Source organism: Volvox carteri (genome assembly GCF_000143455.1).
Source record: "Volvox carteri f. nagariensis unplaced genomic scaffold VOLCAscaffold_10, whole genome shotgun sequence".
NCBI classification, from domain to species: domain Eukaryota; kingdom Viridiplantae; phylum Chlorophyta; class Chlorophyceae; order Chlamydomonadales; family Volvocaceae; genus Volvox; species Volvox carteri.
In genome coordinates, this window is record NW_003307553.1 from 502,777 (window position 1) to 525,191 (window position 22,415).

At 57.8% G+C, this 22,415-nt stretch overlaps 4 protein-coding genes across 4 annotated transcripts in view; 3 read left to right on the forward strand and 1 right to left on the reverse strand.

Moving 5' to 3' along the window:
* Positions 1 to 1,836: 1,836 nt before the first annotated feature.
* On the forward strand, positions 1,837 to 4,458 carry VOLCADRAFT_88778 (uncharacterized protein; the record flags this gene model as incomplete). The annotated part of the gene is made up of 4 exons (XM_002948382.1): positions 1,837 to 1,975; positions 3,043 to 3,196; positions 3,994 to 4,024; positions 4,351 to 4,458. 4 exons carry the CDS (start codon positions 1,837 to 1,839, stop codon positions 4,456 to 4,458), a joined length of 432 nt encoding a protein of 143 aa, XP_002948428.1.
* Positions 4,459 to 6,389: 1,931 nt separating this feature from the next.
* On the reverse strand, positions 6,390 to 15,978 carry VOLCADRAFT_88779 (uncharacterized protein; the record flags this gene model as incomplete). Its single annotated transcript, XM_002948516.1, has 16 exons — positions 6,390 to 6,479; positions 6,895 to 6,988; positions 7,162 to 7,669; positions 8,394 to 8,835; positions 9,276 to 10,417; positions 10,657 to 10,668; positions 11,059 to 11,200; positions 11,313 to 11,377; positions 11,605 to 12,006; positions 12,242 to 13,073; positions 13,371 to 13,541; positions 13,778 to 13,791; positions 14,139 to 14,297; positions 14,688 to 14,934; positions 15,160 to 15,326; positions 15,798 to 15,978. The coding sequence occupies 16 exons, from the start codon at positions 15,976 to 15,978 to the stop codon at positions 6,390 to 6,392; spliced, it is 4,668 nt and encodes a 1,555-aa protein (XP_002948562.1).
* Positions 15,979 to 17,028: 1,050 nt separating this feature from the next.
* VOLCADRAFT_103895 (uncharacterized protein) lies at positions 17,029 to 18,241 on the forward strand (the record flags this gene model as incomplete). Its single annotated transcript, XM_002948383.1, has 3 exons — positions 17,029 to 17,121; positions 17,546 to 17,774; positions 17,907 to 18,241. 3 exons carry the CDS (start codon positions 17,029 to 17,031, stop codon positions 18,107 to 18,109), a joined length of 525 nt encoding a protein of 174 aa, XP_002948429.1. The 3' UTR covers positions 18,110 to 18,241.
* A 2,535-nt stretch (positions 18,242 to 20,776) lies between these two features.
* The window catches only part of VOLCADRAFT_58252 (uncharacterized protein), a gene marked incomplete at both ends in the record, with an annotated part of 8,128 nt that continues 6,489 nt past the window's right edge, over positions 20,777 to 22,415 (forward strand). The window contains 3 exons of the mRNA XM_002948384.1: positions 20,777 to 20,938; positions 21,598 to 21,732; positions 21,997 to 22,228. Of these exons, the coding sequence (XP_002948430.1) occupies positions 20,777 to 20,938; positions 21,598 to 21,732; positions 21,997 to 22,228 (529 nt within the window). The remainder of the gene's footprint in view (positions 20,939 to 21,597; positions 21,733 to 21,996; positions 22,229 to 22,415) is intronic.

Genomic DNA, 22,415 nt, shown 5'->3' on the forward strand with positions numbered 1-22,415 from the left:
AGGGAGCCGTCTTAGTTGGCGACATGATATACTAAACCGAGGAATTCCCCTTACGGTGAGGCCATTGTGTGTACATAGCATGCGGTGTCACTTTCTGTGCTTTTGAGAGACTTGGGCCCATGGACATTTTCCCATCTGCCCTCCCCTTTTCCATTCCAACACACCTTCACTCACACACTCGCACGCCCACCGTGATGGCGCCAACACAAGCACCAGCTGTTATCTGTCCCATTGGGCCTTACACATACTCAATGAACGTTCAACTGTCATAAGGGATCCCACTACTCCCTCAAAAACGACCCGTGCTCTTGCCCTTGTTTAGTGCTTAATGCTTGGGTTCTTACACAAACAATGTCTGAGCTGATGTGTATCAATGGACAGCCACCTTGGTGCTGAGACCTGGGTGCTGATTTAGGGTAACATGCCAATGGCAACTTTAAAGTGGGGTTTAAAGTTTGGGAGGTCCCTACCAGCAAAAGGACACCGCAATCGTTTTGGATGGAACCCGTTTGAGTTCCATCACATGCGTTCTGCTGAAGAGCCTTATTCAGTGATTTTTTTTCATTTAGGGGGGGTCTCAATTTATTCCGACCTAAGTAACAAAGTTGCTAGCGTTGCCGTAATGTATTCCTTAAGAGTGGGGCGCTGGGGGGGGCTACACCCCCCCCAGACCCCCCTCGATAAGTTATGGTCAGGTAGTCGCTCTTCTTCATCAACGTGCAGGGGATGCAGCACACTTGGTCGTGCACTTCTCCGGCGTCCACGTCAGCATGCACAGGCTGGGCCCAGGGATACCTGGCGGCCCAGGCAATCTGCCATCTGTGGGGATTTTCTTTCTGCTTGTCCCACCATGCACCATCGCTCATGCCCTTGCGGATGCACTGTGTCTGAGCCCGCTTGGCACTGCGAGCGCTCGGGTTGGGCACCTCGCCGCATTCGTTGTTGTCGAGCTGATTGTGACAGCTTGCGCTTATGCTGATCACAACCGCCATGGAAGGCAGGGGTAATGGCGCCCGTGTCATCGGTCGCCACTGGCAGCAACACCATTGCCGAAGCATTACCGACAACAGCACCGCCGTCCCAAACGCCTTTATCAGGAAAATTTTCAGGCTTATCTTGCTGTTTTGGTGTTTGTTCGGTGTTCAAGTCGTTGCCTTTTGTGTGTTTGGCTATGTAAGGACCGGTCATACATTCTGCTATGCCGCGTTGACTCACGGGCTTGACCTTCTTACGGCCCCTCATATCTATTCTATGATCGATAATACTAAGTTCTACACACTACGGAGCAATCTGGCAGCAATGGACGTTTTTGGCTGGAGGAATGAAAATGTACGGATCGGCCTCAATTTATTCCTTTTTTCCAAAGGCCAAAATGGCCTCTTTATTCCTTAAAAGGAATATATTACTTTAAAAAGAAACTGGCCTTATTCCACACATCGAACCTCAAGGGGCCACAAGTATTTCTGCTGCGCTTCGAAGGACAATTGAACAGCTACTTAAGGGAACGGAACGAAGGGAACTACCAAGAAGCTGCATGAATTTCCAATATACCTCTTTCCTGTCCTCTTGACGTTTCTTAGGTTTTTAGCATATCTACATTACAAGTGACTTACTGGAGAAATGATGGGGATGGGATGGGCATTCTGCAGCTATGGCTGTATCCCCAAGCCGTGGGGACCTCTGCCATTGGGGAGGGCCCTTTTTTTTTAGCTCCCAACCAAGGTGCCCCGCATCTCCCTCGGGATTCGCAGCTTCTTATTCTTAGCTTTTGCTTCTGTATGTTGCAAAGACCCGGATGGGCTCCTGCACCGTACTGCCAAGGTGGGCAACTGTGTTATGCCTGATGAGAGTGATGATGAGGACAGTGTGGATAGTGAAATTGCTAAGGCCTATTATCCTTCTGATAACGAGGAGGTCGAGAGTGTGGCAAGTGATGAGGTGTACCCGTCTGAGGAGACGGATGATGATGTGGCAGGTGTGGTGGAAGCGATTGCTGCAGAGGTGGATGAGGAACGGCGCCTCCTTGGTTTTGGGTAAAATCCTTGCTGAAATATTTCAATGTTCCAGAATGAAGTCAAACACCTGTTAATTCAGCGGTCCTAGCATATTACGATAGAATCAAGCTAAAATGTACCCCGAAAAACCGCTTCAGACAGTTTCGGGGTGCCCGAAAACACGGTCAGGCTGACAGGAAAATTTTCGGGGAGTGTCCCGAAAGGTTATTCAGAGGGTTTCGGACACCACCGAAATTTTTGGGTACCCTGGTGAAGAACCCTGCAGGAGGGGTAACACGGCCCCAGGGTAAACCCCTCCGTTGCCCTGGACTATGGACATGGGCCTACTGGTCTTATTTGTTGTCCTCTTGTAAATGTACATGTACAGTATCTGGGTACAGTATCTGGGTACATGGTACATGTACAATATCTTGGTATCTCGGGAAGCATCGTTCACCATTTCAAGGTCTCTAATGCTGGCAGGACACAAAGCCATTGTGCTGAACGCTGGGCATTGAGCAATAAATCTGGCAGGCTGCAGGTGTAACGACAGCAATGGGTCAGGGTGCAGCCATTGGTTCACAGTGCTTGCTTCCTACCAGGTGTAAGAGCATTTAGGGTCACGAGGACTCTGGTACAGGCCTACTTCCTGAGCTCACGTCTCACTTATGCCCCATACTCCGCCAGCAATCAGCTCCCAGGTGGTACCGTGCATCCCGGCTCCACACCGGTAGCCGACAACTGCTCACAAAACGGTTGACAGCTCCATGCTGCATCTCCTGGACCTGGCAGGACAAATCCAATCTCATTGAAACCCTGTTTCCTTATTTTAAACGGACACAGCCGTGTATAGGTATTGCCGTACCGTGCCGGTCGTGCCGGGACAAGGGCTCGTCCCGCCGACCCCGGGACGACCAGGTCAACGTTTGGCGGCAGGGGCAAGTAAAACTCGAATTCCGAGTCCTGAACGGTAAACAGTCGTTGCAAGAGCCCTCCGTCGCCAGACTCCTGGCCCGGTGTATTCCCGTTGTCGTCGATGGGGTCCCAGGCATCACGGAGCGCGAGATGCGCTGTCTTAGCCCAGATTGCCACAGCAGCAGAGTCGAGGGGATTAAAGTGCTGGTGCTCTCGAGCAGGGAAGCTGGCATTCATGGAGAGGACCTTCCAGGACGTACAGCAGCCATACCGATGCCGGCATACTGGTAAGCCACACCCTGAACTGATGCCGTGAGCTGTGATGGGCGTCATTTCGTTTACAATGTCAAACTTGACTAGTGTCAGAGTTGAGTGTCAGCAGTCGACCTTGGCCATGGCATACCGGACATGGCGCCAAGCAGCCCGCGTCCTGAAAATTTTATACAGGCCTTTTCGATCAGCAACAAAGGTTACAAACACAAGTTTGGCTTGGAACGGACAACCTCAACTTTTCGAACCTGGCCACACTCGAACCTGGCCCAAATGCCACGCGAAACCCGGTACCACAGAAGTCTCCAATCGCCCTGAAAACTTGACACAACGACCTTCTTGACATTAGAATTCCAAAGCAATGGCTTTTCGGCACCGATGGGCTCAACGTTCTGCCGCCACCGACATGGTGTCCGTTTCCCAACGTTGGAACCTGTTGGAACCAATCTCGTTGCCACAGTGCAATGAAACCAACACTGCATCTTCCGTTCATTTTAGTGACGCCAGGATTGCTGCAAGCCTGCCACCCTTATTCACCCTCCCGCGTCCCTGATCACCGTTTCCTGCCATTGCCCAATCGTCCTCTACCGGCACCGCTGCTGCCGCTGCTTCCCCCTCGGGTATTTGAGCCAAATATGGCATGCATAAACGGCGGCAACTGAGCCGTCTGGGCTCCTGAGGCCCCATCACCACCGTTGCATGCACTAAGCATGCATGCATGGCACTTGCACCTGCTCACCCCCTAAAGTCCCACCAATGCCGCCCCTTCCACCTGTTCCACCGCTTCCCATCCCCCTACCACTGCTGCTGTTAGGGCTGAACATAGCATGCAGGTGCGGCTGCAGGTGCGGTAGCTCGCCTCGTAAGGCCCGATTGCCGCTGCCGATACCGCTGCCACTTCTTCCACCACCACTTCTTCTGCCACCACTGCTACCGTCGCCACCGCTTCCACATCCACCACTTCCACAGCAGCCACTTACACCACTACTGCTTCTGCCGCGGTGACTTCCACCACTCGCACCAGCTGCTGCTGGTCGACCGCCAATGCCCCTGTACATGGGTACCATCCGTCAGCAATGCAATAATGCCCAATGTGCCACCACCACACATTACCTGCTGTGTGGCAGACCTGCCCGCTTCTGCCGCCCACGTCGACCACATCCTCCTCAAGGTCCTCTGCATCACTGAGATTCCCATCCAGCAAATCAGCTGCCATGCTGCGTGCCCCTGCCCGCTTGGCTGCCTGCTTCCCTTCCTGCACTCACACCCAAAAACATGATTGGCGATGTTGAAAGCATGCAGCGACTACATGCATATTCACCTCAAAACTCCGCATCAGTTCCTCCCTCATGGCTCGCAGCCTGCAAGGCAAAATGAAAGTGTGGAGGTACCAAACAGGGCAACATAGCATGGGAAAGCATTACGTGTTCTGCCACCTTGGCGGCATACCGCTCGTCACGTGCAATCATATCAGCTGTAAGCACAGTTCCTTCTGTAGATCCACGGTCTGTGCGTTCACCAAGGGCATGCATGGGAAACCCAGGTCAACACGTGCGGCCATACAACTGCCACCGCAGGGGCAGGGGCCACCAGACTCCAGCTTGCAATACGTCTGGCCGACAGGTCCTTGGTAAACCCCTTATTGCACATATGCGGTACGTACTGCACCGCAGTGCCGAATGTGTTCTGCAGGGCGGGCTCTAGGACCATCTGCAGGAGATAGTACAGCTGTAAGAACTAGGCTTATGTTGCCAGCCCCCCCAGCACCATGCCATCTCCAACTTGCCTGCCAGGCCAATCGCCCTAGATTCCCTACGAAGTAGGATTCCGCCTCGGGACGCTGGATGTCGTCCGCTTGCTGTTTCCGAGCTATGACTCGGACCTGCGGTGCAGGTGCCTGCAGCTGCCCCGCAGCGTACGCGTGCTTCACCAAGTGCTCGAGGTGCGGCATAAGCCGACGATCGCTCATCCAGCCCCATTCGTGGGACTCAATCTCCGAGGACGTCGGGGGACGCAACGACTGCCGCAACCATTGTGCTTGCAGTCTTCTACATAGGAGCTATGGCAACTTATGAGTATCGGCAAACAATTAAATGATTAAAAACCTCGCCGCACCGGACATGGACAAGTGGCTTCGGGAACGGTACCGGTGTTTGTGGGAAACGTTAAGTCTTGTAGTGGTTTATGCGATAGGCCTTAAGGATTGCCGAAGGCCAGACCCCAATTTATGTTTACGACTTTAGGTCTTTTGGAAGTGAACACGGAAAACATCTTCCATTAGGACGCTGACATATTTTCAAGTTTTGTCCGGCTCTTGAGGATTGTTGAGGCGCCTTAGGACTGTGGGTGTACATGCCGTACAAACTGGTATGGTGCTGGGCCGTCGGGAAGGTCGCCAGGATTGCGGGAAATCGACGGCGCTAGGGGGCGCGAGTCACTCCTGGACCTTCCCTAACTCGTCGGGCGCGTCCGGTGAGGGCGCTTCAGCCACGGCGAAATGCTCCCCAGGAAAAATCGTTTGGGGAGATTCTCAGGCTCCCCAAGGGGAGAGAGCCTGGGTACAAAGGGCCCTCACCAACGGCAGAGGTCCCCACGGCTTGGGACGCAGCCATACCTCGCATTCCCTGCTTCGCTGACTTCCTCACTATTTCAGCACAGCACGGCACAAATTCCGCTGTGTGCTATGCAAGAGGTTATCCTGTCGCTTGTATGAACTGAGTCTCGTGACTATTAAGTGCTCCCCCACCACCCTACTGGGATCACCGAGGTTGGTTGGTGCCCGTAACTACAAGGTGTGGGTGCTGCACCGGGTAGTCTGTGCCTACTGATACCAATAGCTACCAAGAAACCCAGATGCCCAGGTGACGCACGGCACAACAAATTGTTTAAATGCCACAGATTGGTTTCATCAGTTCCCGACCCACAGCTAGAGCCGAACTCACCAGCCGCTGCTCTGACCGGGGTACCTGGCAGCGCCGGACCGGGGAGAGAGGACGTTGCTGTCGAAACACGAAACCCTTCCCCATCAGCAAGGGTTCATCCTTAACCATAAAACTCTAAGATGGTTACGGAATTTCTTCTAGCACACATGCACGTTAACTTTGCGAATGCGTCGTCCCAATCTTCGCTGGTGCATAGTTCCAAATTTTCAGTACCAAACTGAAGACGCAAAAAACAGCGAGAGCCCTGCAACGGCTTGTTGGACGACTGTCAGCACAGCCATTGCAACGCGACTGCGCTGGCAGCGATCTCAGCGGTGGTGGGGGGCATGTAGAACGCCACACCTCGCGTGTTGCACGCCTGCAGGTTGGCAGGGTTTGACAAGGTGACCGCGCAGACCAGCAGACATTCGGGCACAGGCACAGGCACGCTCAGGTACACCACAGGTGCATCGGTAAGGGTAAAACAGATGAGGGCGGTCCCCGCTCACCCCTGTCCTGCTGTCCTCACGTCCTTCAGTCCTGCCTCTCAACCTCTCAACCCCGTGCACCACCGTATACCGGGAGGCCCCCAGGCAGTTGGACAACAGGAGGCTTTCTAGGCGGCGCTCTATACCCCGTCCTATTCCCCCCTTCGGTGTACCTTCATCTCCCAGTAACACGACGCCAGTAGCAACGCCCAATCCTTTCTCCCGTCTTTCCGCTTCCTATCATTCCCCCTACCTTTCTCCCTTCTTGCTCTCCCTTATCCCCTTCCCCACATCCCCAGTCGTCACCTCATGTGCGTGGTCTGTTGGGCGCCACAGGGCCTCCAGTTCCGGCTTGAGCTGCCGTGACGCCACCCAACCGGGGTGGAGGTGCTTAGCCGCCCTGTACATCCGCAGACAAAAACACACAGCAGCAAGCTTCTTTGCGTAAACAGCAGCCACGCACATCATCCAAACAACCCTCCCAACTCGAACAGCAACATGGTGGACATCACGCGGTCCCTTACATGCACCAACACTGTGATCCCTTTCCACACCATGGGACACACCACCCACCGCATCGGCCGCAGCTTCTCCGGGTCCTCCAGTACGGGAAGACCTCGGTACAGCTGCACGGAAGGCGGTACATTGGCAGCGCTGGTAGCTGCCCGCCGCGCAGCCTCTTCCCATACCGCCTCACCCACACCCGGCTCCAATCCATCACCTTCCGGCAGTGCGATGCCCCTCCCCGACATCCCGACAGGACCACCACCGCCGCCGCGGCGCCGCCCACCAGGAGGTTCCGCAGCTACCGTCGGCACCGGCCTGGAAATGACTTGCGCCAGCGACTGCATCTTCCGCAGGATCATCCCCACGCCGGAGCCCAATCGGGGCACGTCAAGCGGGCTAGCCTCACCCCGCACCTCCACCTCATCCTCCTCAACAAGGACTTCGCACTCTGTAATGCGCGCGGGACTGCTGTCTCCATTGTTGTATGTCATAGCGACCTGGCCGACCCGTGCAGAGGAGCTTCTGGCCGTGGGTCGTGCGGACTCGCAGGCCTGCCTCGCGGCGGAGGCTTCTGCTGCAGCAGCAGGCGTGGGAGAGACGGAGGAATGGCAGGCAATCTGCTTACTGCGCCGAAGGAAGAGCTGGTGCTGGTGCTGGTGGTGACGAAGTTGACGGAGGTGCTGTAGCTGCTCCCGCGCTGTGCCGGGGGTGGAGGCGGCGCTACCACGGCGGCTACCAGGTCCAGGCACCTGATGTTGCGGTGGTCGCTGCTGCCGCATCCGCGAAGGGGGACGAGGAGAAGGCGGTTGAGGGTTTTGGCAGTGGAGTCCTGCAGCTTCCCCGACCGTCGCATCGGTCCCGGCGGAGGTGTCTGGCGAGCCCAAGAGTACCGACGGTGAATGGGGCATGCTCGGGACGCCGTCGCAATCTCCATCTGCTTGTGCCACAGACGTTGCCAATGAGTGAGAAACATGTGCGCAGGCAAGGGAGATGTTAGGTGAGCTACTAAGTCTGGATTGCGGAATGATGTCCGGATGTAGATGGATCAACACGGCCGCCGGTTTTTATAATTATGCATGGTTTTGCCACAGGAATTTTGTATAGTTTCAGCAGGTACACAGAGTTAAAGCTAGAAGCGAGGCAGGTGCATGCGCACATAGCGTAAGCGGTGAGCCTTTTGCTGGAAAGGACGTGGCAACAGCAGCCAGCCAGCCAGGGTGTTTTATGACAAAAGCTGCACACCGCAAGCTCCGGGGGAGTGCACAGCTAGGCCCCCGTGGTTACCTGGTGCAGCTTACCTGCCATTGATGTGCTGCCCTCTGGGCCAACCTCATCCTCCGCATCATCTGCCGCACTGTACCGGGAGTGCAGTGGCACCGCTGCTGTCGCATCAGCCACAGCCCGCACGGTCGGCGCTTGCGTCTTCCTCAGCTGTTGATTTACCTTGGTGTGGCTGGGCTTGAAGCCTCGAAACACCGACAGGGCCGGCCGCTGAGACTGTCGCGGCAGCTGCCGGTCCGATGCGGTGACCCGGCCGCTGCCGGTAGCCGCCACGTCAGCATGAGGCCCGGCGTGCGTCTGCCGAGGGGGCCAGATATCTTGTGCGGATGCGGCGACGGAGCTTTTAACTCCAATGGCTGCAGTTGCGGTGCGGGGCAGAGCGGTGAGCTCCATTCGGTGGCTCCTGAAGGTCGGTGGCTGCCGGGGCTGTGAGTGTGGCCTACTGGACACGGTTGGGTTCTGCATGGGGCGGAGGGAGAGGGGGAGGGAGGTAGGGAGGGAGGGAGGACAGCCGCGCGGCATTGATAGTTGTCGATGAATGCGTCCACGCACTTCCTCCACCTCATCAGGTGGCTGCCTACACTCCTCCGTGTTTGCCTGTCCGACCTGTCCGACTGACCCAATGAACGTCCTATTCGACCCGCAAAGACAGACGGTGGCGGCGGTAGCGGTGGAGTGCAAATAGCGTTGGGGCAGACCAGGAGCAAATGGTGTGCCGTGCAACCAGGCAGGAATCGGGGAGGAAGGATAGCGCTTTCGTCAGAAGCCAGCGTTACGTTACATGTAACAGTATGTCAATGTACGAGGTTCCTCAACACTGTGCATACCAGCGCAACAAGACCAAAACATCCCAAGAAGACGCTACACCCCACCTTCCCGCACTTCTGCACATCACTCACCTTGAGCCCCCTGAACGAATAACGCCCCTCCACAGCGTCCTCTGCAGCGTTGTCCACTGTGCCGGGCCTGCTAAGCAAGTCTGCGTTGCTCCAGTCCCCCCACATCAGGTTCTGCTCCGCGTCCTTCTCCGCCGCCGCCGCTACCGCAGTGACAGCGACAGCGCCCTGCGGCAGAGGCTGGAAGGCACGGAAATCATCCAAAGCCACGCTACGACTCACGCACGGGAGCGGCAACGAAACCCCGTCTTCCTCCTCCTCCTCCTCCTCCCCGCCCTCCTGCTGCTCTCTTCCTGTCGCCGGTTGGCTGTCCTGGCCCTGAATGTCCCGGTACCGCTGCTTTGGGCGCTCTTGGGACCACTCCGGCTGAGGCAACGGCAGCCCCGCGGCACCGCGCGGCACTGGGAGGCTCTCCTCCTCGTCCTCATCCTCGTCCTCATCCGGGTCCTCTTGCGCGCACGGAAGAGCCAGGTACCGGGTTAGCTCCGCCGCTGCCCCCCGCCGGTTGCCGTCGAGTGCCTCTACCGGCCCTTCGGCGGCTTCTGTGCCGGCAGCAGCGGTGGGTCCAGAAGCAACTGCAGCGTGGGCAACGCCGGCATTCAAATGACCGCGTGACGGTGGTGGTGGGAAGCTATGAGGGGCAGCCCCATGCCGCTGCTCCGTACTCACGACCCCGCGAGGAGGCCTCTCCGCCTCCTCCTCCTCCTTCGCCGCTGCAGCTGCCGCTTCCGCCTCCTCCTCCTTCCCCAATGCTTCTGCGCGCGGCAAAGACTCGGTCGGTACGACCCGGTCGGCAGGGCCACCACGGAAAGCGTCCCCGGCGGCCGCGCGGTCGTTAGATGCGGTGTCAAGCCCTCCCTGGAGCGCGGCCTGGATTGCAGTTCCCAGGTACGCGGTTCGACCCAGGGGGTCGTCTTCTGTGTCTTCTTCGCCAAAACCACTACCGCCACTCCAGTCGCGCAAGGTGTCATCCAAGGCGGCATCGCCACAGGCCTGACTGCCCAGGAACAACCCTCCGTCCTCTACTGCTGCTGTGGATGCTGCTGCTTGGGGTTCGTTGCTGTAATTTCCCACGTCAGCGCCCTGGCTACACCAGGACTGTTGCGGGATCTGATGAGCTGCGTTGGCCGGGCGAGGAAGGAGGCCTGGGGTTGGGGCGGCGGCGTCAGACGGCGGCGGGGGCGCTGCTGCTTTGTCGCCGGAGCCGTGCAGGTGCAACTGCTCTTTATGGCGTTGGTGGTGATTGTGGTGGTTGTGCAGCGGCAGATGTCGGCCGCTGAAGGTGCTTGAGGGCTGTGTGTGTGCCAGGATGGGGTCGTCGCTACGGGCCCGGGCGACGGCACCGCCAGCGGCTGCTACTGCGGCTGACATGGTGGAGACGGACCTGATTTGGGTTCTGTAGGTTGAGTGAAGAATGGTTGGGGGGTGGGGTTTGGATATTCAGAAAAGAATCCCGGTCACTCAGTCAGTGGGGTGGCTGTGATTGGTTGTGGTTTAGTGGGTGGGAGAGGAGCAGAGGACGCCATCCTGTTAGGTGGGGAGAGGGAACAAGAGGGCTTCATGACGCGTGAGAGAAAGCAATGATGAATCTACGACGCCTGGCACAGTATACGACAATTGCAGTGCTACGTCAGATGGCCATGGTACGCTGTATTGCCAACAGCAGTACTCATTCCACTCGATGCTTAAGAGGCACCTTTTGATGCACACCCAGGGTACACACCGTATCGACACCAATACATAGACCCACAGCTCCTTGGCGAGGGCCGTCCCCCCTCCCTCTCACCTGAAGCCCTCCGGAGCCGCCATGTCCAGGTCACCTTCTCGCCAGCTGGCAGGTCCCGCAAATCCACCAGACACCAGCGGGCCATCACAGCCGCCCAAACTGTTGTCGACAGGTTCACCGCCTCCGGCTCCGTCGCGAGCCCCTGCGGGCCCCAACCCGCACCAGGAAAAGCTCCCCCCCCCTCCCTGCCGTTCGACCCAATCGCTGCCACCTTCCGCATCCGCCTTGTGTGCCGCGGCTGCTCCTGATCGCACCAAGTCCGGGTAGTCGTCGTCCGCGGACTCCACAGGAGCGGTGTGGCGAATGGTGCCGCCAAAGGCTGCACGTGGGGCCCCGGGAAAGGGGGAGGGAAGCGGGTTCGTGGTTACTGGAGTTAGGGGAGCTCGGGTTATATACATCATAATCGGAGCGGGGTCATGACGCAACGCGGGCTCATTGCTGGTATTATATGGCCATATGCGCTGTTTTGACGCAAGGTAGGTGATGTTTGATCCTTTTCCAAGACACGTAGCCGCAGGCACACCAAGCCCCCTGGTGAGCTGGTACCTGGCACAGCCACTGCGGCAGAGTCACGCCGCCGATCCATAGCAGGCAGTAGCGCGCCTGAATGAGGCAGCTCTGGTTCCGGCTCCGAAACGCAATCGCCAGACTGCTCCTGGCCCTCCGCTACGAGCCCGGAGAGAACAGTGTTTTGGTATCGTGCAGCCCAGCTAGCAGCCGGTTGGGGGCTGCCAATGCGCCCCCTGAGGGGCCGGCTCGCGGTGCCGGCTGCCAGCTGGCCGCCTACGGGGGAGGTTGCTGGTGATGCCGAAGGGGGCCCGGTGGCGGCAGTAGCAGCAGGAGATGCCGAGGGGCTTCCGGGCTGTGCGGTTGCGAGTGGCTTAATGGTGGTAGTCTGTGGCGCTTGTTGAAACGGTGGTGGTGGCGGTACGGGCCGAGGAAGGAAATCTGCAGGTGACGAGAAAATGGCAATGGCAGCGGTCGAGTGAGAGAGACGCGGGGAAGAGAGGAAGAGGGGAAGAGAGGGAAGCAGGCGTACAGCAGGAGGCGACCCGACGTAACGCCGGGTTGGGGCCCGGAAGGGTCAAGGAGGTGAACCGGTGTTGGATGGGCGCGGTCGGCTCGTGCATTGCCCAGTCCTCCCTCTCTGGACTGCACTCCACACCCTTCAGGTGGAACCTACCTGCCCGCGGGGGCAGTCCGGTGATCCAGCTGCGCGGGGCGGGCTGAGTGGCGGGACGATAGGCCTGCCAGGTGTGTGTGGCGCCGGCCGCGTCGCAAGCGGCGTCGCCTCCTCCGCCCTCTTGCCCGGTCTCATGTGCGGACCCATGGATCGCTCCCACGCTGACAGGGCCAGGGGATCGAGACTGGCTGCTTGCGTCTTGTCGCTGATATGATGATGGCGACGCCATGGCAGGGACAGCAGCAGTGCCGCCGCCAGTCATAGTGGTCCAGGAAGTGGCGGCCAATGGCCCCGCAGAGGGGCTCCGCTCCCCCAGCAGCCGGCCGCCGTCGCTTTCCGGGAGCCAGTGTGGTCTCGCAATAGCAGCCTGATGTGGGTCACCGTTGCGGTGCACCAGGGGGGCCTCCTGGGAGGTGGGCGGGGAGGATGCAAAGGCCTCCCAGCCCCATGTCGGGTGGGGTTGCGGCAAAGGCGAAGGTGACGGAAGGGGGGAAAGCGGGTGTGTGGCGCTGGCTCGCCCGGCTGCTGGTGCTCCTGCTCCTGCGAGGCGGTTAGAGCCGAGGGACAGACCCTGAAGCAGCGCCGCTGTGGCGGCTGAGCCTTCTGCCGGTGCCGGTGCTGGTGCTGGTGAAGGAGATGCCGCCGGTGGTGCCGGGGTACTGCCAGGGTCATCGTCGGAGGCGGTGGTTGTTGGGTGCTGCAGCCAGGTAAGAAAGTCTTCATCTCTGTTGGCGCAAATCCCTGTTGCGTCTAACGGCTGCTGTGCCCTGTTACTGTTGCTACTGCCGTTGTTGCTCCTGATGGGATCCAGCAGTGGCCGGGTCAGCTGCTCCTCCAGAGGTTTGGAAGGAAAGTCCGCGGTGGAGGCCATCGGGTCGGGGTTCGCAGACGACGGCAAGAGCAGCAGGAGCAGCAGCAGCGGCGGCGGCAATTACGTAAGGTCAGGAAAAATGCCAGTCAAGGATGTCGGATGACCTCAGCTTGTTTTCCCCCCAGTAACATAATTCCAAGGCCAAGATCGCTCAGTAATTGAAGACGTGTCCTATAGCTTCCTGCCGCCTAAAGCCGTGCGTCTCCCCCCCCCGCACCCTCAACCCCCTCTTCCCTCAAATCCCGCCGGCAGCCCCACCTGCACCGATTGAGGCTCCTCTCTGGCCGGTGCCGCAAACAGCCTGAGTTGTATCCCCCCAGCCAGGGTGGTCCCCAGCTGCATGGCCACTAGTGCGCTGCCCCCCGCCGCGGCGGGCAGGAACCCCCCGCCCACCAGGTCACCCGGGGGGAAGTGCTGCTCGTGGACCACCTGCGTTGTCGCGAGGTGCAATGCGTGAGGGGGCTCTGAGCACACGTTGGGGTTAGTTGTTCAGGTTCAGAAAACGACAAGTGGATGGCGGCGAGGTAGGTTCGTGCGGGCGTAGAGGGGGCTTGGGGTATGGCAAGGTAGAGCAGCCCCGCGACATCCAAGCGGGAGGAGAGAGGGGACGGGGCCCCCACTACATGCAAATATCATAGAAACAACAGCCGACGTCCAAATTGCACCAGCTGCTGGAGTCCTGGGAGACGGGTTGTGGTGTTTGTGGTTGTGGAGGTGCGGAAAAACTGTACAAAACACATGTCCCCGGCACTAGCCCCGCGGTCCTCTTGCCTGGAATGTGGAGGCATCTCGCAGCTCCAAGCGGTTCCCTGCAAGAGAGCGGCGCGGCAAGAGCGCAGGACACAGCCACGCGGGCGAGGTGCGTTGCCGGCCCGCGCCTCACCGACCTGGTTGCTTGTTCCCGGTGTCAGATCGATAGAATAGCAGGACCGCCGAAGGACACGAAGGCAAAACGGGAAGTTCCAAGGGGAGCTTTCCTCACCGACATTACTCCTCACCCTCTTTCCACCTACACCACGTACTCACCTGCAGCCAGCGCCATGTACTGTCCATCCGGACTGAACGACAGGAAGGGTTGTCCTGCCACGGCCTGGTGGTGCACCACCCGCCAGGCCGCCTCGCCGCTGCGAGCAGCGCGGAACACGTTGAGCCAGGCGGCAGGGGAGGACACCGCCAACAGCGTGTCTGGCCACGTGGGGGGAGGTTGGAAGGGGGGGACAGTGAGGGAAAGACGAACCACGAACGAGTGAAGCTGCTGCCAGGGCAGCAGTGAGGGGCGGGGTGTGGGGTTAGCATCCTGGTGTGCGCATAGCCGTTACGGGCCATAAAACAAGTGCTACAACGGCACCGGTGGGAGCAGTATGGTACAGGTAAAGCAGCGGAGATTTTCAAAGGCAAAGTCCAGAAAGGTTGAGAGGCCTATGTAACAGGCATCGCGCGATCAAAATCCGGAACGGCAACGAAGTACGGCGCCGTGTATAATTCAGTCATTTAGTTGTGAAACAACTTACTATTCACAATGATGTGGGTCGGTCCTTCGGTGTTTGTCAACACCAGCCATCACCACACACCCACCTGTGCCCGACTCCGACCCCTCGGACATGTCTCTCCAGGGAAGCCCAACGGGAGCCGCCAGGACTCCCCCGCCGTCCAAGCCCCGTGGTGCGGAGGCCGTAACCACGTCATGCATCTGACGCGGGGTGAGGCGGCTGGCCAAGGCCATGACGGGCCCCTGACCAGCGCTGAAGCGATGTACGACAACCAGGCGAGATGTGGAGATGTCGTACAGCGTCACGTGGCCCTGTTGCGTGCCTGCAGCGACCTAATGTAGGGAAGCGGTGTTGGCGTTGTCGGGGACGGGGACTGGGCGACGCAGGCGACGGGCGACGCAGGCAGCTAGCTCGCGGTTATGCCCTATGATGTTTTCGTGTCGTCACTTCGTCACTTTGTTCACAAGCACACAGCGGGTTGCCGCGAGCTGGGTTCCTCCACACTCAACCTGCGTGCAGGTAAATCCATTCCCCCCAACCCATCCATTCCACATTACCATGAGCGAGCCGACGAAAGTTACAGCCGTGACCTCGCCGTCCTCCGCCAGCTGCCCCCTGCAGCAGTCCAGCAGCGCCCCGCTGTCCAGGCCCCACAGCCGCACACACCCGTCGGCCCCACCGGACAGCAGCAGCTCCCGGTTGGTGGCCAGAGTCAGTACCGGACCTAACCGTGGGGAGGGCGTGTGTGAGGGGGTGTATTGGAGGGCCCGGGTTGGGTTGGGTTGTCGTCCACGAAGGGGGTTTGCTCAGATTGCGTTCGTTCTTAGCGGTTAACGTTTGGAGGCTCACTGCGGTGGAGGCTCATTGCGGTGGTGAGCGGCGATGAAAACATGGTCATACTGGTGTTGCTGCTGCCGCAGTTATCGGTGCTGCTGTTGCTGCTGCCGCAAGCGCTTTGGCATGACCGTGCTCCTGGCTCCCGGCCCTTGCCGTAAACCTTCATGAGGGGTAAGGTCGCCGCCGCAAACTACCGAGTGCTCATACCACTTTTTCGCCCGACTCTCCTCGTGTCGGTTGCGGTTTGGTTAGCCTCGTCCCCGTCCGCATTACAGCGCATTACAGCAAGGTGGTGGTAAAGCCGTTTTGCTGCCCCCCATGACCGCGGACCGAGCCAGAGCGCCCAGTTAGGGCTCACCATCATGTGCCCCAAACAGGAAGACGGGCCCGTGCTCGCCCTCGCACAGCGGCAGCTGTGCAAACAGAATACGTCCCGAGCCACGAAGACACAGCACCAGGCCATCGTCGGCAAGGGGCTGAAAGTCGCACCACTGCTTGCGCAGGGCCTGCGCGAAGCCGCCACCTGCAAGGGGACGCATATACTTTGCTGGCAGGAGAGGCTATACAGCCCGAAGTATGGCTTTTGCGAGGTTGTGGTTTCAGTGGTAGCGGTGTGAGCTGGGAGCAGCATGGTTAGACGCACATACAGCATGCAGTGGGGGGAGGTGCCGTGATGAGGAAGTAGCATGTTGTGACGCTGTTGGGGGTGTGTCCCCAAGGTACCTGTACACAATTGCAGCTCGTACGTGGCGACGACTGATCCCCGAGAGCCACCATCGCCGAGCTTAAAAACATGATAAAGGCCATGTGAATCCACTAAGCCAACACGCCCTGACTGGAGTGGATGAGGCCTACGGGCCCGCAAGCCGCAACAAGCGCCGGAATGCCCCGATTAGCTGAAGTTCCATCAGCGGCAGCAGCACCGCTGCTGACCATGGCAATTTATAAATAAAAGCGTTTTGCCTAAGAGCGCGCCCATACCGTGCAAGGACGGCCTGCTTTCCGCTGGCCAAGAAACCGAAACTAAAGTCTGTGACTGGTCGCCTTACAACCCGCAAAGTTGAGCCATGCGACGTTTGTTCCAACATGCTTGAAAAAAAACGTGTCCAACGTAAGCTACGAAGACGGTGATATGCTAGCTATAACCCTAGCTGTCGTAGTCCGGTTTCATGTTCAAAAAAAGGCCGTCCTTTGTTCTAAAACTTTTGTGTAATGCGAACACAAGGTTTGTCTGTTGATGTCTGTAGTGAAAAGTATGCCACAACTCAAGAGAGACAGAACGCAACCGCAAAATCGTCGTACCTGGCTAGTGTCGTAAATCTAAGCGTATGTGGGATACTAAAGCACTCTCGGCTTATGATTCGCTTCATCTCACACAGCGCATGGTGCTTTAGGGACATAAGGAGGTAGTGAGCCACTCTTCGCATAATCTCTGATACGCCACAATTATCCTGTGCGTTTGGACCCAGCTGCTGCTAGCATTATAATTAAGCTAATTAAGTGCTTGATAGACGAGCTGCAACCCCATTTAGGACACGGCTGGTGGACACTCTTTACCCGTAAGCGTCTATTCCCTTCGTCTGCTGGAAATGGTATACTCGGCGCTCACTGGCAACCAGACGGAGAGGTATCCGCACGTTAAAGATCAATACCGGACCACGAATCAGCACTTCCATGACTCGGTAGGTGGGGAGTGTATGAGAAGCGTCGCCGTCGGGAAACCAATTCTAATAGCATTTACATGATGATATGCACCAATCTCGCCGTTTATTAGCGGCTAGAGGTTGGTGAGGTCGTGGCTATGTTCGTTTCGCCAGCGCGTAAATAGGGTACAGAGCCTCTTCGCAAAAATAGCGGCGCCCATTGGCTGCTTTATGATGACTATCAAACTTCCCCTAAATGCTGCACAGTGACGTTCAGTTCTTATGCAGTCTTTTGCTACGCTGTCCAACGCCTAGTGAACTCTGATGTAACATTGCCGTTTCTTGTTGTTCTATGGTTTCCTGCCTGGAAATGGTTTCTTGCACTTAACCTTCTAATGTGCTTTTGCTTGAGTCATACTGATGGCTAACTTCTATCTTCCCTTGCTCTCAAAACCACCGGTAGCCAACATCCAAGGAACCTCACAAGACCAGCACGTTTGGAAAGCTCTACGAGAACAGCCCTTACTTTCTGGATAGGAGGCTTGACCAGAAGCCGCCATCCCGGGCATCAACAGTCGGCGGAGGCACCACAGTGCTGAAAGTCATGGGCGAGCCCCCAGCACCTCGCGGATGGTCCGGTCGCCTGTCTACGCTCGCGTACAGAGGAAACGGAACATTCGAGCTTGCAAACGGTAGGTTGCGGTCGGCTGCGATTGTCCTGCTGCCCGTTGATGCTTTACTGCAATGCCCGCTTACAATCTAACCCGCAAGCCTTGTCGCCGTCTATTACTAAGCAAACCGCACCGTCCGCTTGCCCCTTGCAGGCATGACCTACAGCACCAGCAGTAGCTACAGCACGGGTAGCGCGAAGCCAGTCGCACTGGTCCCATATGCCGACCTGCAGAAGACGGAGTACCAGGATCACTTCAACCGCACCGCCGCGGCGTCGGAGCGTCCCGACTGGGCGTCTGGGCGAGCTCCATTAAGCGTGAAATACAAGACCACGGGGCGGTTTGCGGGTCTCTAGGTGCCTCTAGTCGCCATTTTCAGTGCAGCGGCATTTGGCCCTTGCGAGTTGTCGTCAGATGTTGTTAACTTCATTCAATGGGTTGCATCCCAAGTACATGTTTAATGTGGGTCGGTATTCATCCGGGTCCTTACGTAGCCTGGCTGTGAAGGGCCTGATTGATTGGGGCTAAGCTGTGAGGCTGTCGTCGTCCCGGCCAATGGCCAGGTCAATGTGATAGATGTACGTTGCGTGATTTTTTGATTCGGGGCCCCTGAGCCCTCCCTCCGGGGGTATGCAGTACTACCCCATGGTTGAGGAGGAGGATGAGTAAGACGGCCGTGCTTCCTTAGCTTCCTAGCTTCGCGCTTTGTGCCTATCAATGTACGGCATGGATAGGGAGTAGATTCGCAGGTTACGTAGAGACCTGCTTTGAGTGAAAAGCCGCTTTCTGTCCCCGACGACGACGGTGTGTGCCCGTATGTATGTAGGTCAGTAGGTTATGGATATTTTGTAGGATTAGCTGCATGCTGCATGTGTATGGTAGGATGACGACAGATTGTATTGCAGTGGAGTGGTTGTTGTTGCACGCCCGCCTGCCGCCATTTCCATTTGGAGGGCTACCTATATTAATTTGCAGTGATGGTGGGTGCCTTAGCCCGCCAGAGGGTCTTTCGTGTGGTGGGACGGAGTGGCCCGGTACATTCTGTGCACATTTCTTATTAGGCTCACAGCCTGTGATGGACTTTCCTGCTAGTAGTAGTGTGCTAGCTAGGTTTTTTAGATAGCTAGGAATCGGATGCCATCCTGTGATGTGCACTGGTTGAGCATTTTCTTACATTGGCATTGCCCGTTGTTGTGCGGAGCCGTGAGTCATTTGGTCAGGTCGATCAGATTTACCAGGGGAAGATGTTGCAACGGGGCCTCCTAATGTCCTATTTATCTTTGACTTACAATGTTTTACATGTCTGTATGTCTGTCTGTGACAAGTGTTGCGAACGGAGGGGTGAGGGACTAGGTAGTTGTAGCAGACGCGCAGGACGCGTGTCCCAGCGCGACGCCGTCGATTACCATTATTTGGCCACATTGCCTGATTGGGCTCCCGCCCTATTGTGTGAACAACAGGCAAATTTCATGCGGCGTATGGTGAGTGACGTGTGCCGTACTGGATCGGATTTGAGATGGGAATTATTCCTGTACAACATGACGTGGGCTGTTCGGTGTTTGCTTCTGAACCTGGAATTGCTACTGAAGCTATCTGGAATGGAAAGACAACGCCAGCACGTGGGGTGTGATTCGGATAGGAACGCGAGAGGGGCGTGGGCGGAGCTGGTTCTGTTGGAGCCTCTGAGTTCACTCTCTTGACTACTTGGCACTTCTTGGGTTGAGTTCTTACCCTTCTGTAACCGTCCTGTCGTCGGAAAGAAAGGTACACCAGGGGGAAGGAACGCATCTCCCCTTACAAGCTATCTCCCCATGCTGCAAGCATGCGAGCGGGGTCAGGACGTGATGAATGCTGTTGTGTAATGGGCATCACGGCTGTGCACTGGGGGCCTGTGTTGACCTGTCTCCTTCGTTGACAGCTTCCCCTGAAGTGCCGTATGCGGTCGAGACCGAAGGAGGCTGCTTCCCGGGCTTCATGAAATTTGAAGAGATTCTGCCAGTAGCCGCAGTGTCGGATATGGTCGAGGTTGCTTGCGGTGTCTTGCGTTGGCAACCTGGTGCTGTGTGGCCTGGGCATACGAACGGACAGCCGCTCCAGGGTGGGGTGTTATGCGCGGTGCAGCCAGTGATCCGCATGCGAACCGATGGTGGTACTGGCAGCAGAGTGCACAGAGTGCACAGGCCGAGAACAAATCAACCAGAAAGGCAACAGTTCATCCTTGCTTTTCCTTGGGAGCACCTGAGGGCTGGTTCCTGGTGGGTCATGAGCCGCATGGATATGCTTGCTGTCTTTGGTCAGTTAAGTGGGGAAGGAAGAATGACAGCCAAATTTTCTGGTGGTAGCGGGAAAGTATCGCAGCGTGCATCTCCAGTCTGCACTGATTATCTATGACACAGACAGCCAAAGGTACTGTACACTTAGGGTTTGTAACCCAACAACTGAAAACCGGACGGTACCGGACAACGGTGCCTCGGACGTGCAGGGCCACGCTTGAATGCCCACTAGGTAGAGACTCAATTATTTCACGTCATCATCGTGACGTAAAGCTTTAACTGCGTACGCCGCATTAGAAGCACGGCTGTTGTCATGCTCGGCTCCGAGACCAGATGGCCATAAGTTACTTATCAAACAGGGAATAACTGCTTAAGTTAGGTACTTGATCTACTGAAAGCGTATTCGTCGACAAGTGGTGCACATTGCGAGCGCTTACCTTATTAAGAATGACAGTCTTAAACAGAGCGCACACTGTTTGTGGTAGACATCGCGAATACAAGAACGCGTTATATTTTTTCGCATCATCAACTCCTCGTGTACCAGTGCCCTCGGCGCGATGTGCCGAACACCGTTTAGCCACGACGCCTTGGCAAGTGCTGCCGCTGCCGCAGCCAACGCAAGCAAATCAATCGCGAACCTCCATCGTGTCCCGAAGCTCGATTGCCAGCCCAGAGGCTGGGATACAGCAGCAGCCATTTCCGAGCAAGGACGAGCTGCGGCATGGCACGGCGCAGGCGGCAGAAAGCGTCATGTCCAGCCAGCTGACTTGGCCAAGCCGCTCACATGGATGTGGTGCAGTCACCGTCAACGACATCGGCTCGCGTATTACCGTCTGCGGATGGGTGGACCGGAATCGCGACATGGGCGGCGTGCAATTCTTTGACGTCCGCGACCACAGCGGCCTCCTGCAGGTGCGTCAACGACCATCCACCGTTTTGATGTAAACATGAATTGGGTAGGGAAGCTGTGAGGCATCTCGCTCCAAGGCATCTCGCCATCTTGTGGGGGCATCTCGTCATCAAAGGGCGGGCTGTGGTCCACCGACGTCGGCCACGCGTCCGACTTGATCAACCATCCGCTGGGGGTTTGGGTGTGTTCGTGCGTGGGTATGTTTGTGCGTCGGTGTGTTGAGTGTTGACTGTGGAGGTGGTAACAGAGAGCACCGCAAACCCTCCTGGCGCTCCAGGCACCCTCGAGAGCCGGGGGCGAGGGAGCCTGACGGACAGCAGGATGTGGTAGTTGCTGCCTGTTTAGGCTCCCCTCCGCTCCCCGGAGGTACTCCCTCAGTGGTGTGGTGGTTGGGACCTCGGATGGGCCTTATGGAGGGCAGCAAGACACGCACGGGGGGGACAGTCTTCGTGTTGCTTGCGCTGCGGGTCGCACAAGAGTGCTCGCCACTCATGCCTCGAACCGCCCGCATGGGTCAGGGTTAGGTACGCCCGGTTGTGTACCACACAGACCTCCCTCCTTCTTAGCACCGCACCCCACAATCCCCACCATCCAAACCATACATACACACATACACACGCAGGCCCCCAATACACACCTGCTCCCCCTCCCCCCCCCCCAGGTGATGTGTGAGCCCCAGAGTGTGCCTCCCGAGGTGTCCCGAACCGCCTCCCGGCTCCGTAACGAGTATGTCGTGTGTGTGCGGGGAGTGCTGAGGGCTCGGAAGGACCCCAACCCGCGGATACCCACCGGCCAGGTGGGTTCCGGAGCTGTACGGGGGGAAGGGGGAGGGGGAACTGGGGAGTAGGAAGAAGAGATCAGGCAGTAGGGAGCGGCGGCCGGGGCCGTCCCGTGGTGCACACACACACACACACAGAGAGAGAGAGGTGCGTATCACCAGGTGCACATTGAAATACCTCACACCTCACGTGGGATAAGGGTTACTTCTCATTCCTCCACCCTAAACCCTGAAACCCTACCCCCCGACCCCCCCGGCGCCACCCCTCCCCTTTCCGCCCAGTTGGAGCTGTTGGCTGAGAGTGTGGACATCCTCAATGTCGTCACCCGCCCACTGCCCTTCCCCATTTCCGAGGCGGAGGAGCAGGAGCCCCCCCGGGAGGACACACGGCTGAAGAACAGGGTGCTGGACCTGCGGTGGGAGGGGGGGGAGAGCTGGTTGAGAGCAGGGGGGGAGGGGAGAGGGGTGCTCCTCCCCCTTCCCCCCCTTACGCTAAATCTACCCCTCTCCGTGCGTCGCCCCAGCCCTTCCTTCAACCCCCTCCCTCCCTCTCTCTTCCAGTCACCTCGCCACTGCACCTCCTCCACCGCAACTGCGCCCTGTCTGCCCCTCGTCCCCCTCACCCCGCCCGGCCCCTAGTTCCTGATTTACTCATTCACGAAACCCCACCCCCGCCCTCTCTCCCGAACCTAACCGAACCA